This window comes from Macrobrachium nipponense, chromosome 15, assembly GCF_015104395.2.
Source record: "Macrobrachium nipponense isolate FS-2020 chromosome 15, ASM1510439v2, whole genome shotgun sequence".
Classification (NCBI taxonomy): domain Eukaryota; kingdom Metazoa; phylum Arthropoda; class Malacostraca; order Decapoda; family Palaemonidae; genus Macrobrachium; species Macrobrachium nipponense.
Genome location: NC_087208.1, coordinates 72,882,641 through 72,894,976, shown reverse-complemented (window position 1 = coordinate 72,894,976; position 12,336 = coordinate 72,882,641). Strand labels below are relative to the sequence as shown.

At 34.6% G+C, this 12,336-nt stretch overlaps 1 protein-coding gene across 7 annotated transcripts in view; it reads left to right on the top strand.

Moving 5' to 3' along the window:
- The window catches only part of LOC135195049 (serine/threonine-protein kinase N-like), a 665,525-nt gene that overhangs the window by 278,007 nt on the left and 375,182 nt on the right, over positions 1-12,336 (top strand). For all 7 annotated transcript variants that reach the window (XM_064221389.1, XM_064221391.1, XM_064221388.1 and 4 more), the window contains one exon: positions 7,150-7,313. In XM_064221389.1, the coding sequence (XP_064077459.1) occupies positions 7,150-7,313 (164 nt within the window). The remainder of the gene's footprint in view (positions 1-7,149; positions 7,314-12,336) is intronic.

Below are 12,336 nucleotides of genomic sequence, written 5' to 3'. Positions count from 1 at the left end.
ACAAGTCTCCAAAAATCTCAAAAGACTTGCAATATACCTATTTTTGCACATCTTATGTAGAAATAGGCCTGCCGTGTTTCTTAAAAGGAATTGGCAGTCATGAATATCATTAAGAATTGTAGTAAGTAGCAAACATGTAATGAAACATGTTCAATCAAAAGATTTAAGTGGTTAAAAAAGAAACCCTCAAAATCACTTTGTAACTTGTTCACTTCTAAGTATTTACATTTAATTTTACTACGAGTAAAATAAAATTTAAATACTTAGAAGTAAACAAGTTACAAAGTGATTTTGTGGGTTTCTTTTTCAATCTTCAGAAGAAAACTGAAAGAAGTTTTTGTTTGGTTAATTTAAGTGATTGGTACCCAATGCTTTAGACCTGCTAAGAATCATATTTTGATAAGGGTTCAGATTCATTTCATTTGCACTATGGGTTGATTTTAGCTTATATTTTATTAAGAGAATCAACAGATACAGGTCTACAGTCAGAAACTGGATCACTGCAAATTGAGTAGTGTCATGTGCTATTTTCAAGACTAGACCACCTAAAGTGTGCTTAGGCATTACTAGTAAGGGAACAAGAACACTACCTTGATGATTGCCAGAGGTTACAATTTTGCATTCATTTATTGTGCCCACCAGCAACTATGTAATCTATTTAAAAACTAGGGTCTCATGATTAACACGGTCAAAAACAGCCCAAAACTAGAGACCAGTCTGGAACTTCCAAGTGTTAGAGGTTTATGCAGTAAGAATGAGGAGTCATAAATGATTCCCATTCTTTCTCGACTTGAATAATGCTCTCCCAAAGGATGGTTTTGAATGAAAACTGAATAAGGAGCAAGCTAAAGTAAAGAATTAGGACATCTTATGGAATGGATGGAAAATAAACAGAAGAAAGAGATTTCGGTTTGGGTGGAAGGGTTACTGCAAAGACCTGTACAGTAGTACTGTATACAGTACATTGCACAATGAGCAGCATTGTATGTATTGGCTGCATTCAGTAGTAAGAATGTCAATAGCATTTTCATTATTACATGTAGTTTAACTAAATCCCCAAGTCATATTTCTAGTAAGAACCATTCTCTGATGGTAGGGTATTCTAGACAATTGACATTTTTAAGTGTGTTACTCATGTGTCCTTTGTGGTTCAAGAGACATAACATACACTTATTTATTTAAGTCGCTCAGTTCACATCTGACCATTGTCTTGTAAATATGACCCCAGACCCATTTTCCCACACTTTTGCAACTATATCCCATTTCCCCCACTCACATCACACATTTCTCACACCCACGCTTTCCCTGCCCCATCATAATGCTTTCCCACATTCTAGGTCCACAGTCTCCAAGAAAATTTTGTTTCAGTTAGTGTTGTATGTTCAGCCTCTTTTTGTATATGGAAGTGAGTGTAGAAATACTGATGGAAGAGACCTTAAAGAATGGTGTATGCAAAGTGATATCTTTAACACTTTTAACTCTTTTGGTCTGTAAGTTTAGTGCATTGCAAAATTTCAGGTTAGTGAAACATGAAACATCATAATTTAAACATTTTCAGTTGAAACATAGCATTGTATTTCTGACCTAGTGATTTGGTGAATTATTTTAAGCTTGAAATTTTTAAGATATATATAAAAATTTTATCGCTTACTTATGTAGAAGTCTTGTGTAACATTTGTGAAAGAATGCTATTGTCATACTAGGCTACAGTAATGAAGGTTTATGCACATTTTGGAAGTCTTATTTGTGAATCGTGTCAAATAATATTCTAGGGATTTTATTTGGACGCAGAAAGAGGGAGTGTAACTTTATGCCCCCCCCCCCCCCCCCCCTCTCTCTCTCTCTCTCTCTCTCTCTCTCTCTCTCTCTATGATGATAAAGTGGATCACATTCGTATACTCCTGAGATTTGTTTTGTGGTTTTATTCCTGATTTGTTTAGAGGTTTTAGTCCGAATGAGAGACGAAAGTAGAGGCAAAGTTAAGGAAGTGAAAAAGTAAAAAACACCAGATTGAACAGATATTTATAAATAAAAAAAGCAGTGCAGGTGTTGCAAAGAATCTTGAATGTTGTCCACGGCATACAAGAATCCAAAAGATAGTAGTAGGAAATAGTGTTAACAAAATGATAAGCAATATCATTTTGCAAGTGTTTTATAGACAATTAGTTTGCACAACAATGATAGCATTAATGTTCACAATTTTAACTGTTGGTTTTTCTTTTCAAGAGTTAAGTATTTTGTTGTCAGCTTGAAGGAAAATTTCTGTGTGGATAGGTATCACATTTACTTGTTGGTAATTTGGGGTAACATAGAAGAATGAATGTATCAGAGTACAAAAAGTTCTTTCAGACCCCAGGTGCATTGCTGTCAGCATTTTACTCTCTTTGTCTCTGGTCTCTTCTCACCTAGCTGTCTTGTCTCCATGGTTTTCTCACAAAAATTTTTAACCCTCAGTTAAGAGCTTGTCTTTTGAGCCAGCTTTATAAGAGTAGATATTCATATTCTTACTTCCATCTTATTTTTCACCCTCTTCTAACAAGTATTTCGTAGCATAGCTGCGAGGTTTTCCTCCTGTTACACCTTTGTAACCTTTGTACTCTCAATTTTCTTGTTAGTGCTGAATTACCTTATAGGTCCCAATGCCTGGCCTTTGACCTAAATTGTATACTCTATTCTATTATGTAAAAGTGGATATGTAACTCATTTGTATTTGTCTGCTGAATATAAGTGGCTTAATGTTATTGTAAGAGGCATTAGGTGAAATAGTTATTGCCTTTAATTTCCTTCAACAAAAGAGGCAGTCTTTATAATGATGAGAAGGCAGTTCCATGCAGTGAAGTAGAGGTTATACAATATACATGTGGATCTTGAGAAGCCTTGTGCCATACTACCAAGACAAGCTGTTAGATGGATCACAAAAGCACAAGGCAATATATACAGACACTTGATCTGTTGATATTGGTGTACCACAAAATTTAGAATGAAAATGGTGGTAGTGAATGAAATTTTCAAGTCCATTGATGATCTGTGCCAAGTTCTTTGTTGCTTGCCTGCCATAGTAATGGAGGGAAACTACAAATGATTGCAGGAAGGGAGTCACATCTGAGCTGTTTAATGTAGACAACCATATGTTAATGCTACAATAAGATGAAAGAGCTGTAGAAATGTTTATAAGATGACTGAAGGGAATGAAGGGAAAGGTATTGAAAATTGAAATAAGCAACTTGAAGCTTTTGGCTATTGGAAAGGAAGCATTGGAAATATAGTAGATGCACAAAATGTATGTTAAGAAAGATTTGATCCTCCAGAATATATAAGAAGAGGCTTGAAGAGGAATGGTGGTGAAGCACCATCTTGCGGAGTGGCTGATTTTTAAAGAGGTATTTCTCTCACTGTGGAGGCACATGGAGAGGCACAGTGAACTATAAAGCAGGTATAGAGAGAGGGTAGTAAGAAACTGATTAGAGAAGACTTGATTGACTGGCAAGAAATTGCGGTACTATATTACTGATAGGAAACTGTAAAAAAAAATTATATTGCTTGTATGAGGTTTACACTACACTGTCTGGTAGGCACATCAACACTGACAAAGGCATTGGAGATTTAACTTTACTACATAATGGAAAGATCTCGTTGCAAATGAGGAAATTGAAGAAATGTCAAATATTTGATTGGATTTGGTCATAAGATTAGGAATTTGGATATGAGATTAATGAAAAAAGAATTTATGTCTGCATGAAGGCAAAGATCACTATGAATGCCCAAAAATAATTCCTACCTGGTCTAGACAAAAGCCTAGACCAGGTAGGAATTAAAGCAGAAAGTATGCAAGACTCAAGAGATTGTAGATCTTTCTCATTGAATTCCACAAATTTTTTAATCTGGATTAAAAAAAAAAGTAATGATAATGATGATGTGTGATTTCTTTATTTCCTAGTGATTGGTAATAAACTGAAAAAATCATGTCCTATGTTCAAATACTGACTGCATTTCACTGTACTAATGTAATCCCATGTATTACTTGATTTTGATGACAAACATTTGTTTCAAGAAACTGGTTTGGATGGTAAGTCTTAGGGAACTTTCTGCACAAGTGCAACTGACGTAAATGTTAATGTAATAGATTATTTTTTCTGTTATGAAAGAAGACCAGATGTGTTTGTTTAATTTTTACTCTTAATTTTATTTAACAACAGAACAAGTACCTTATTGGGACTATTTTTACCATTCTTACTGCAACTTTAACCATAGGGAATTTAGCGGGCTTATTTACTAAAGTAAGGTTAATGTATTAGTAGTTAGTACACAGGTAAAATTGGTGGAATTTTCAATTTTTTCATATTTAAGTTTCAAGGCTCTCTCTCTCTCTCTCTCTCTCTCTCTCTCTCTCTCTCTCTCTCTCTCTCTCTCTCTCTCTCTCTCTCTCACACACACACACACACACACACACACACACACTTAGTGTTGTGGTAAGCACGTTTAGTGCTCCTTATAGCTGAACTCCCATCAGGCCTTTCTTCATTTAGTACTGCCTTTCTCCATTTCTCCATGATTTCATTGGCCTCTCATACCTAATAATTTTCTAAGCATCTGTTTCTGTCCTTTCTCATGACATGTCCAAACAACTCGATCTTTTTCTTGTTTTTAACACATCTCTCCCCCAATTCCTGATTTGAAATAAGATTATTCCACTATACTCAGGCAATGAATATTGACATTCTGTGTCAGGTCATATCAATTTAAAATCTTTTCCATTTTCTTTGTCAGTGCTCTTATGTCCTGATACTGTTAAGTGTTATCTAGGATCCTATGAGAAGGGAGCTGGGATAATTGGAAGATAAAACATAGGGAAGGCATGATGGATAGAATTTTAATGGTTGTCCTTTGCATCACATGGCATTGGAGGTGGTAATGATGATGGTGATTAAATCTTTAAAGGAAGTTCAGTTATTTGGTAGAATATAAATTTTAGTAATACGTATAAGGGAAACCCTTGGGGTCAGGGCTATTAGAGGTAAAAGTACTTTAATACACTGATCTGAGTAAACTACTTATTAATGGTAGCAACCCATGAATTGTCTTTCTTATCTAGTGTCCAAATATTGCCCGTGATGGTGTTATATTTGTACAGATCATGAATTGAACACAGATCTGATATATGTCTTCAGAGTAGCCTAACAATGCACAAAACACTGTGCAGTATGCTGAGATGAATAGAAATTCTTTCAAGGATATATAGGACATTTTTTTCCAATATGTTAGCAATTGTCTATTAGAGGAACCATTGCCAAAGCAGCCTACAAATCCATTCTTTTAATTCATATTACCAATCATTAATCACCAAGGAAAACACTCAGTTACTGGATGTGAGTAGGTGTTGTAAGTGTGGTTAATTTGATATTGATCAGGTAAATTAACCTGTTCGAAAGGTTTCATTAAAAAAATTCCATATGTAACAATAGATAAATAAAGTTTCAAAAACAAAGTGTTAAGCATGTTAAGCAGTTTTCCAGTTGAAAACCCAGAATACAAATTTGCAAAGTAAATATAAATTGTTCCAATAATTCACTACAGGTATTAAGAAGTTGATATAAGACTTATGGCAAAAGGTTTGACTAAGAAGTTTAGTAAATGCTTTATTAACCTAAGAATTGTTAGCAGCAGAGATAACATTTTTTTTAATAGAAGATTGGACAGGTGTGTAAATTCTTAGATATCAATAGGAAATTTGCTTTGAAGGTACAGGAGTTCACCCATGAAAAGACGGTTTTTCTCATGATAGAGACAAAGTATGATCCTTAAACTGACAACGCATCTTATTGTTACTTGCTTGTTAGATTTGCATGAAACACACTTAATGCCTCTGCACAAGTTACACCTTACGTTAACCCCCTCTCCCCTTATGGATGTATTATCATTTATGTACATGAATAGTTGAGAAGCTTCTAAGATATCCATCTTATAATAATGTGAAAGGGTAGTGTTGTTTGGAGCTGATCACAAGAAAATTGTTCATCATGATTACTATTTGAATAAGATTTTTTTTGTGTGGAGCCTGCTTGCATTTAATGCTATTGATGACACCATATTTGCTGTTGCTCTTGAGGTTACATTGATAAGGATCTTGTTTTAGATAATCAGCCATTTGATTTTTTACTAACCTTGCAATTAAAGAATTATAGATACCTACATTGCATTGCTGTATGAGCTTCTTAAAAACCATTGTTTATTTCTTTTAAGAGAACTAGCCCATCGAGCCAGTCCATGGACTTGATGCCATTAACTCAGTGATATTAAGGAATTATTTAGTGATGAGAATAATAAACTAACACAGGTGAATAATACAAAGTTTGTGTTTTGTGATAATGTACAAAGAAGATTAGCAGTACATGATACTGTAAAACATTGGTTTTACTTAAATATTTATGCATGGTTCTAATAGAGTCTGCATGTGTAAAATTTAACTTTTTATTGCTAGACCAGTTTGATATCACTCATTTTGCAAAGATCTTTTAATTCTTTGGTAGCAGTTAAATGATAACAGTAGTGGACATTATCATAGCAGTCAGATGACATACTGTACACTGTTGTTACTGCAGAGGTGACACACACACACACCGTTTTTATATCATGTTTTATTTCAAGAGTTTTTCAGATATATACATAAGTCTGCAACAAATTTCGTGTGAAATATTATTCAATAGACCTTCTTTAGATAGAGAAGCTCTTATATCAAAATAGTTGGGGTATTATTCTTTTTGTTGAATGTAGATAAAGTTGAGTGGCATTTGTGATAGTTATTGTATAGCTGAAAAAAAACCCATCCTTTTGTGTGTGTGTGTGTGTGTGAGAGAGAGTGAGAAGTTACTTGGTATAAAAAATTGTGTTTCATCCCACAGAGCTGTGATCTAACTGGTAATTGAGTCAGTAATTATCCTGTTGTATTTCTCATCATCTGTCATTTGGAGTTGTAAATTTTTTTTTTTAAATTTGGTTATTCCCATTCAGCACAAAATTGATGTAATTCATTCTGTTGTTATTTAATAACTTGAGTAACTGGCAGTAGACTTAGGAAGTCAGATATACAGGACTGAAAGTCTAATAGTTTATTCATAACTAAAGATCAATCTTGATTTTTATTTTTGTCAGGTGAGGCAGCCAATAAGTATAATTTAGAAACCCCAGTGGATGTGCGAATTGAAGAACTCATTCATCGGTTACATGTAGAATGTCGGTGCATGGAGGGAGCAAAAAATGCTGTCAGAATGCTGCAAGCAAATAAAATAGCAGCTGATAAAAAATATCAGCAGGAGGTAAGTACAAACGGCTTTCATCCTTGCCCAGTGGACTTCAGCTTTGAGTGTAATTACAAATTTAGGAGTAGATTTTGTTGAACTGTTCCACAAATTTAAGCAGTGAACTCCACTTGGTATGAGGTTTTAAGAGATAAGGAAGGTTACTTTGGTTTTCCATGGATGATGTTCCTCATCTCTGTAGACCATATTTTGTATGATGTTATTACAATTTTTCAAGTGTGCAAAGAAATATTCAGCAAACAGATTATTAGATGTCAAATCTAGTCTCAGAAGTTGAAAGATAAAATATATTGCATCTGATAAACTCAATAACTGTTTATAATTACAACTAGCTAATTTTGGGGGGACTTTGTTACAGGGATTTGTTGCTTAATTAGTAATGTCATATGATTGTGACCAGTAAGCTGGTATAATTACAGAAGCAGTGGCTTTAAGTCTTTCAACTCTTGACTAAGTATCTGAGATTTTGGTATGGATGAACGACGTACAACTGAACACTGCTCATATGGAATGTATTGAAAGTTGACTTTGCAATTATGCTATGAAAATGTGTATTCAAGTACCGTAAGTTTTCTCGACGTGAGATGTAATGAAGAGCTGGTATGATTTTTGGTTATGTACTCATAGTATTTGTTTTATCTCTAGTGATCGGAGTGTAGTTCTTCTGTAGTTTAAGGTATTTTAAAAAGAAATTGGTAAAACTCCAGTTTGATTGTGTAAATATAAACTACTGTACAGTATATGGAAAAGGTAAGGTTTCACTTATATATCATCTGTGTTGGATCCTCAAATGATAGAAAGTTGGAACTACATGTTGATCACGACTAAAAAGTGATGACACTGTCTTAGGTGTAGATATATATTTGTCAGATTGTAATATCAGAAACATCACAATTTGTAATATGAGAAACATCACCAAAGTATTTGTGAAAATCTTTGAAGTGCCACGTAGAATCTTCAGCGTAAATCTCAGGCATTCCAGTTGATATCTTTATGAAAGTTATTAGTACGTGCTGTGTTTCTTCAGTTTTGTATTTTTCCAAGACTACTTACTCAAGGGCTCATCTGCTGTTGTGGTTTATAATTAGCAACTGTTTGACTTGTTGGGTCAGGACTTGAAGCCATTCTTGAAATGCTCCGTATTGAATGTTTTACGTGGTTATTTGTAGTTTTACTGATAAAAAATGTTGCCAAGAAATCCTAAGGAGTAGGATGTATAGAAAGTGTTGGTACTATTAAAGAAATGTAACTCCTTTCATTCTAATTTTGGTTTCTTAAGTTGCATGAAAAGAAAAGAAAGAAAAGAAGCCCACTTCTTAGGTTTCAACGCTAAATAACCTCTTACGTCCCAGCGCTTGGCCTTTGGGCTAAATTTTATACTCTAATTCTAATTTGCATCATTAGTGTGGATTGTTCCATTGCATAGCCTACTTTATAACATTTCAATACACAGTGGTAAATTTACTTAGTTTATTTTTGAACAAGGAACAGGATACTTTAATAATACTGTAGTTTGACTTTGAAGGACTTCCTTCTCATTTTGGAAGTATGTGGACTGAAAAGTTTAACATTACGATCAAGAAGAGTAGCATTTTTTAGAATAAAAGATTTTAAAGTATTGTTTTTTTTTCAGGGAATAACAAAATTAGGTAAATTGCTTTTAGACAAATTAACTTTAACATAAGTTTACTCTAGACTTGAAAGCTATTACATTTGATTTAGTGCTGCCCAATGCAGCAAAGCTGGAAACAGCTTGTTTATTAAAATTTCATGAATAAGAATATATCCCTTTAACACCAATAGTCATTCCCTCAGAAAAGGTTCAACCCTTAGCCTCTTTGTTCATTTGTTTGGCTGTGTGTCTATCTTCGTTATGTTTTTTGTAAAGGTCCAGATCTAAGGAATGCTATTTTGTCAATGGCCACATTGTGGATAGTAGTGGAAGGTCCATGCAAAAATTGAGTCACCTTTGTCCAATATAATGAAAGAACGTTTTTTAAGACTAGTGAGACAAGCAGGCAAATGCCCTTTTCCCGTCCAGGCCAGAGAACAACATGAAAAAAGGAGGGTGGGTGGTCAAAGTTAGGGAGAGGTAGACTGTTTGACCTCCGAATCAAGAAAGGTTGTCCAGAAAAGGAGAAGCATAAGGAGAACTCCAAATCTTGCCATCAGAGGAAAATGCAATAGTAAATGAAACTAGCGATTCCAGGGCATGGAATCTTGCAGGCCGAAGGTTATGGGCCTTGCAATCCTAGGTCACAGAACCGTGTGCCCGAAGGCACAGCTACCTTGTGATGTAAAAACACTGAACTTTGCAGTCTGAAGTTACTGAGCCTTTTGATCTAGGGCCACTGAGTCTTCAGTCTGTGGAGAGAAGCACGTGAAAAGAAAAATAACTCCATTATAACAGCTGAAAACAGAGAAGAAACAAATGATTTTAAAATTGAAGTACTGATAATTCCTGTAGCCTCACACCAAGTTGAAAGAGAAAGGAATTTTTGGAATGTAGCGCAAAGAGTCCGAAGTCAGTGCTGCTGTCAAGGGTTGAAATGTTGAACAAGGCATTGATTATTCCTGGCATACAAGTTGTTTTATAAGTAATTAATTCTTCCTCCCCCTTAGTTGCTCTTCCTTTCAGTTTTAATTACTTTACTTAGTGGGATATGCCTGTGTTTATGTGTTCTTGTTAGATCTTGGTCTTTTCAGTAAACATTCATGCCAATATTGGTATTGTATTCAGTGAGAATTCCATTCTTTTTTTATTGAACATATTGGGCAAAATTCATAGAGAACAAGCAGAGTAGGCCATTAACTTGCAAGGTTTGCTTCCTCACCATAGAGCACCCAATTTTGAAAAAGAGACAATCATTATGAAAGCTTTATTTTTGAATATATGTATTTTTACCGAAATAGCTCTCTTAATTGAACCCACGTTCGCCAGGACTGGGGAATCCCCGGAATTTGGGGTGACAAGGAAAACAAAGTGTTTGTTTGTCTACAGAGGCCAGTTCCTTTGGATCTCCAGACAGATTGATGTAGGCCATCCTGATGTTAGGGGAGGCTTCCAAGATTGATTCTTAGGAAAGGACTCAGGATTGCACAGAAGGGCATCCGTTTTCTCTCTCTCTCTCTCTCTCTCTCTCTCTCTCTCTCTCTCTCTCTCTCTCTCTCTCTCTCATGTTGGTAAAAAAAATTTTTGGGACTGTACTAAAGTTATTAGCTAAGGAATAATTTTAACAACTTTTATACTGACAGTTATTGTATGTTGCGGATTTGTAATTTGTGTGATATTTTTTTGTTTAATAAAGATTAAATGAAAGGAGAGAGAGAGAGAGAGAGAGAGAGAGAGAGAGAGAGAGAGAGAGAGAGAGAGAGAGAGAGAGAGAGAAACATTATAATTTGCGGAAATTGCTACGACAGGAGCAAATGCGTATAAGTGACAAATTTCGAGAAGGAATATCAGGTACAAAATACAGAGACAGTGAAGGGTATAGAATTACAAGGTGGGATGGGGTGAATTCATGAAATGTTTTTTTAGTGTACTCTAGTCGCCTTCATCACTAGACTTGACAAAAGCTTTTTGTCTTCAAATAAGCTGCAATCTACGTGGAATCATGATCCGAATACCACAGGAAAATGAAAGGTAGAAGAAGATCAGTACCAAGCGCTTTCCCCTGTTTATTCAGGCATCTTGGGAACACAAAATTGAGATACAGTCTGAAAGAGGGTTACAAGGAAAACAAAAAGATCAAGACCATCAGATGGTTAATTTTCAAATGGGTAAAAATAAAATTATTTAAGAGGGACTGAATTAGTGAGCTTAATCATAAATTCCTGGAGATTTTCGTGAACTGGCCAAACACAGAAAATATCATCCACTTACCTAAACCACATAACTTTTTGTGGCAAAATTCTTGGTAAGAATTCTGTCTGAAAAAATTCCATGTAAATATTGTTGAGGACAGGGGATGAGGGATTACCCATAGCCATGCCGAACTTTTGTACAAAAAATTCACCATCTTTGATACTTAACCGTACAGACTAATGACTTTGCTAAAGTTAAAGGAATATTATAACTTTCTAATTCTTCCTCCAGAAATTCAAGTAAATATCGACAGGCACGTTTGTAAAAAGAAAGACGACATCAAAACTAACCTTATTAAAATAAAATTTTAAATTTAAACTATTCAATTTGAATTTTGATTTTAATATGGTTAGTTTTGATATCTATTGATTTACAAAAGTGCCTGTAGATATTTACTTGAATTTTTAGAGGAAGAATTAGAAAGTTATATTCCTTTAACTTTAGCAAACTCATCATTAGTCATATACGGTTATGTATCAAAGATAGTCAATTTTGTTTTAATGGTGAATTGTTTGCACAAAAGTTCGGTATGGCCAGGGATCATTACCTTGTCTCCTGTCCTTGGAAATATGTACTTGGAATTTTTTAAGACAAAAGTCTCACCAAGAAATTTGCCCCAGAAAGTTATATAGTTTAGGCACGTGGATGATATTTTCTGTTTGGCCAGTTCACGAAAATCTCCAGGAATTTCTGATTAAGCTCAACAATTTAGTCCCTTCTGTAAAATTTAACGTAGAGGAAGAAAGAAATTGTAATTTGAATTTTCTTGATGTAACAGTCCGTAAAAGTGATAGAAATTTCACCTTTTCAGTCAACTAACACTGCCTTTTTGATTCATTTTTGTTCCAGTCGCCATCAAAATGTTCAATTCTCTGTTTTTTCTGGGATGTTCCTGAGACTGCGTGTCTGTAGCCCGTAGTTTATTGACGCTGAGAAAAAACTATTGATGATATTGCCTTGAAATTTAAATACCCAAGAACTTTTGTAGATGTGGCATGGAAAAGAGCTAGGAAAACATTTTATTTAGCTAATGACAAAATTGATTTTGACAAGCATAACATTCTCAAATTGCCTAGTGACGAAAGGTTAATAGAAATTCCTAGAATTTTAAAGCTTTTTAGCTATTTCATTAATTTTAATGTTGAGATTTTAGTA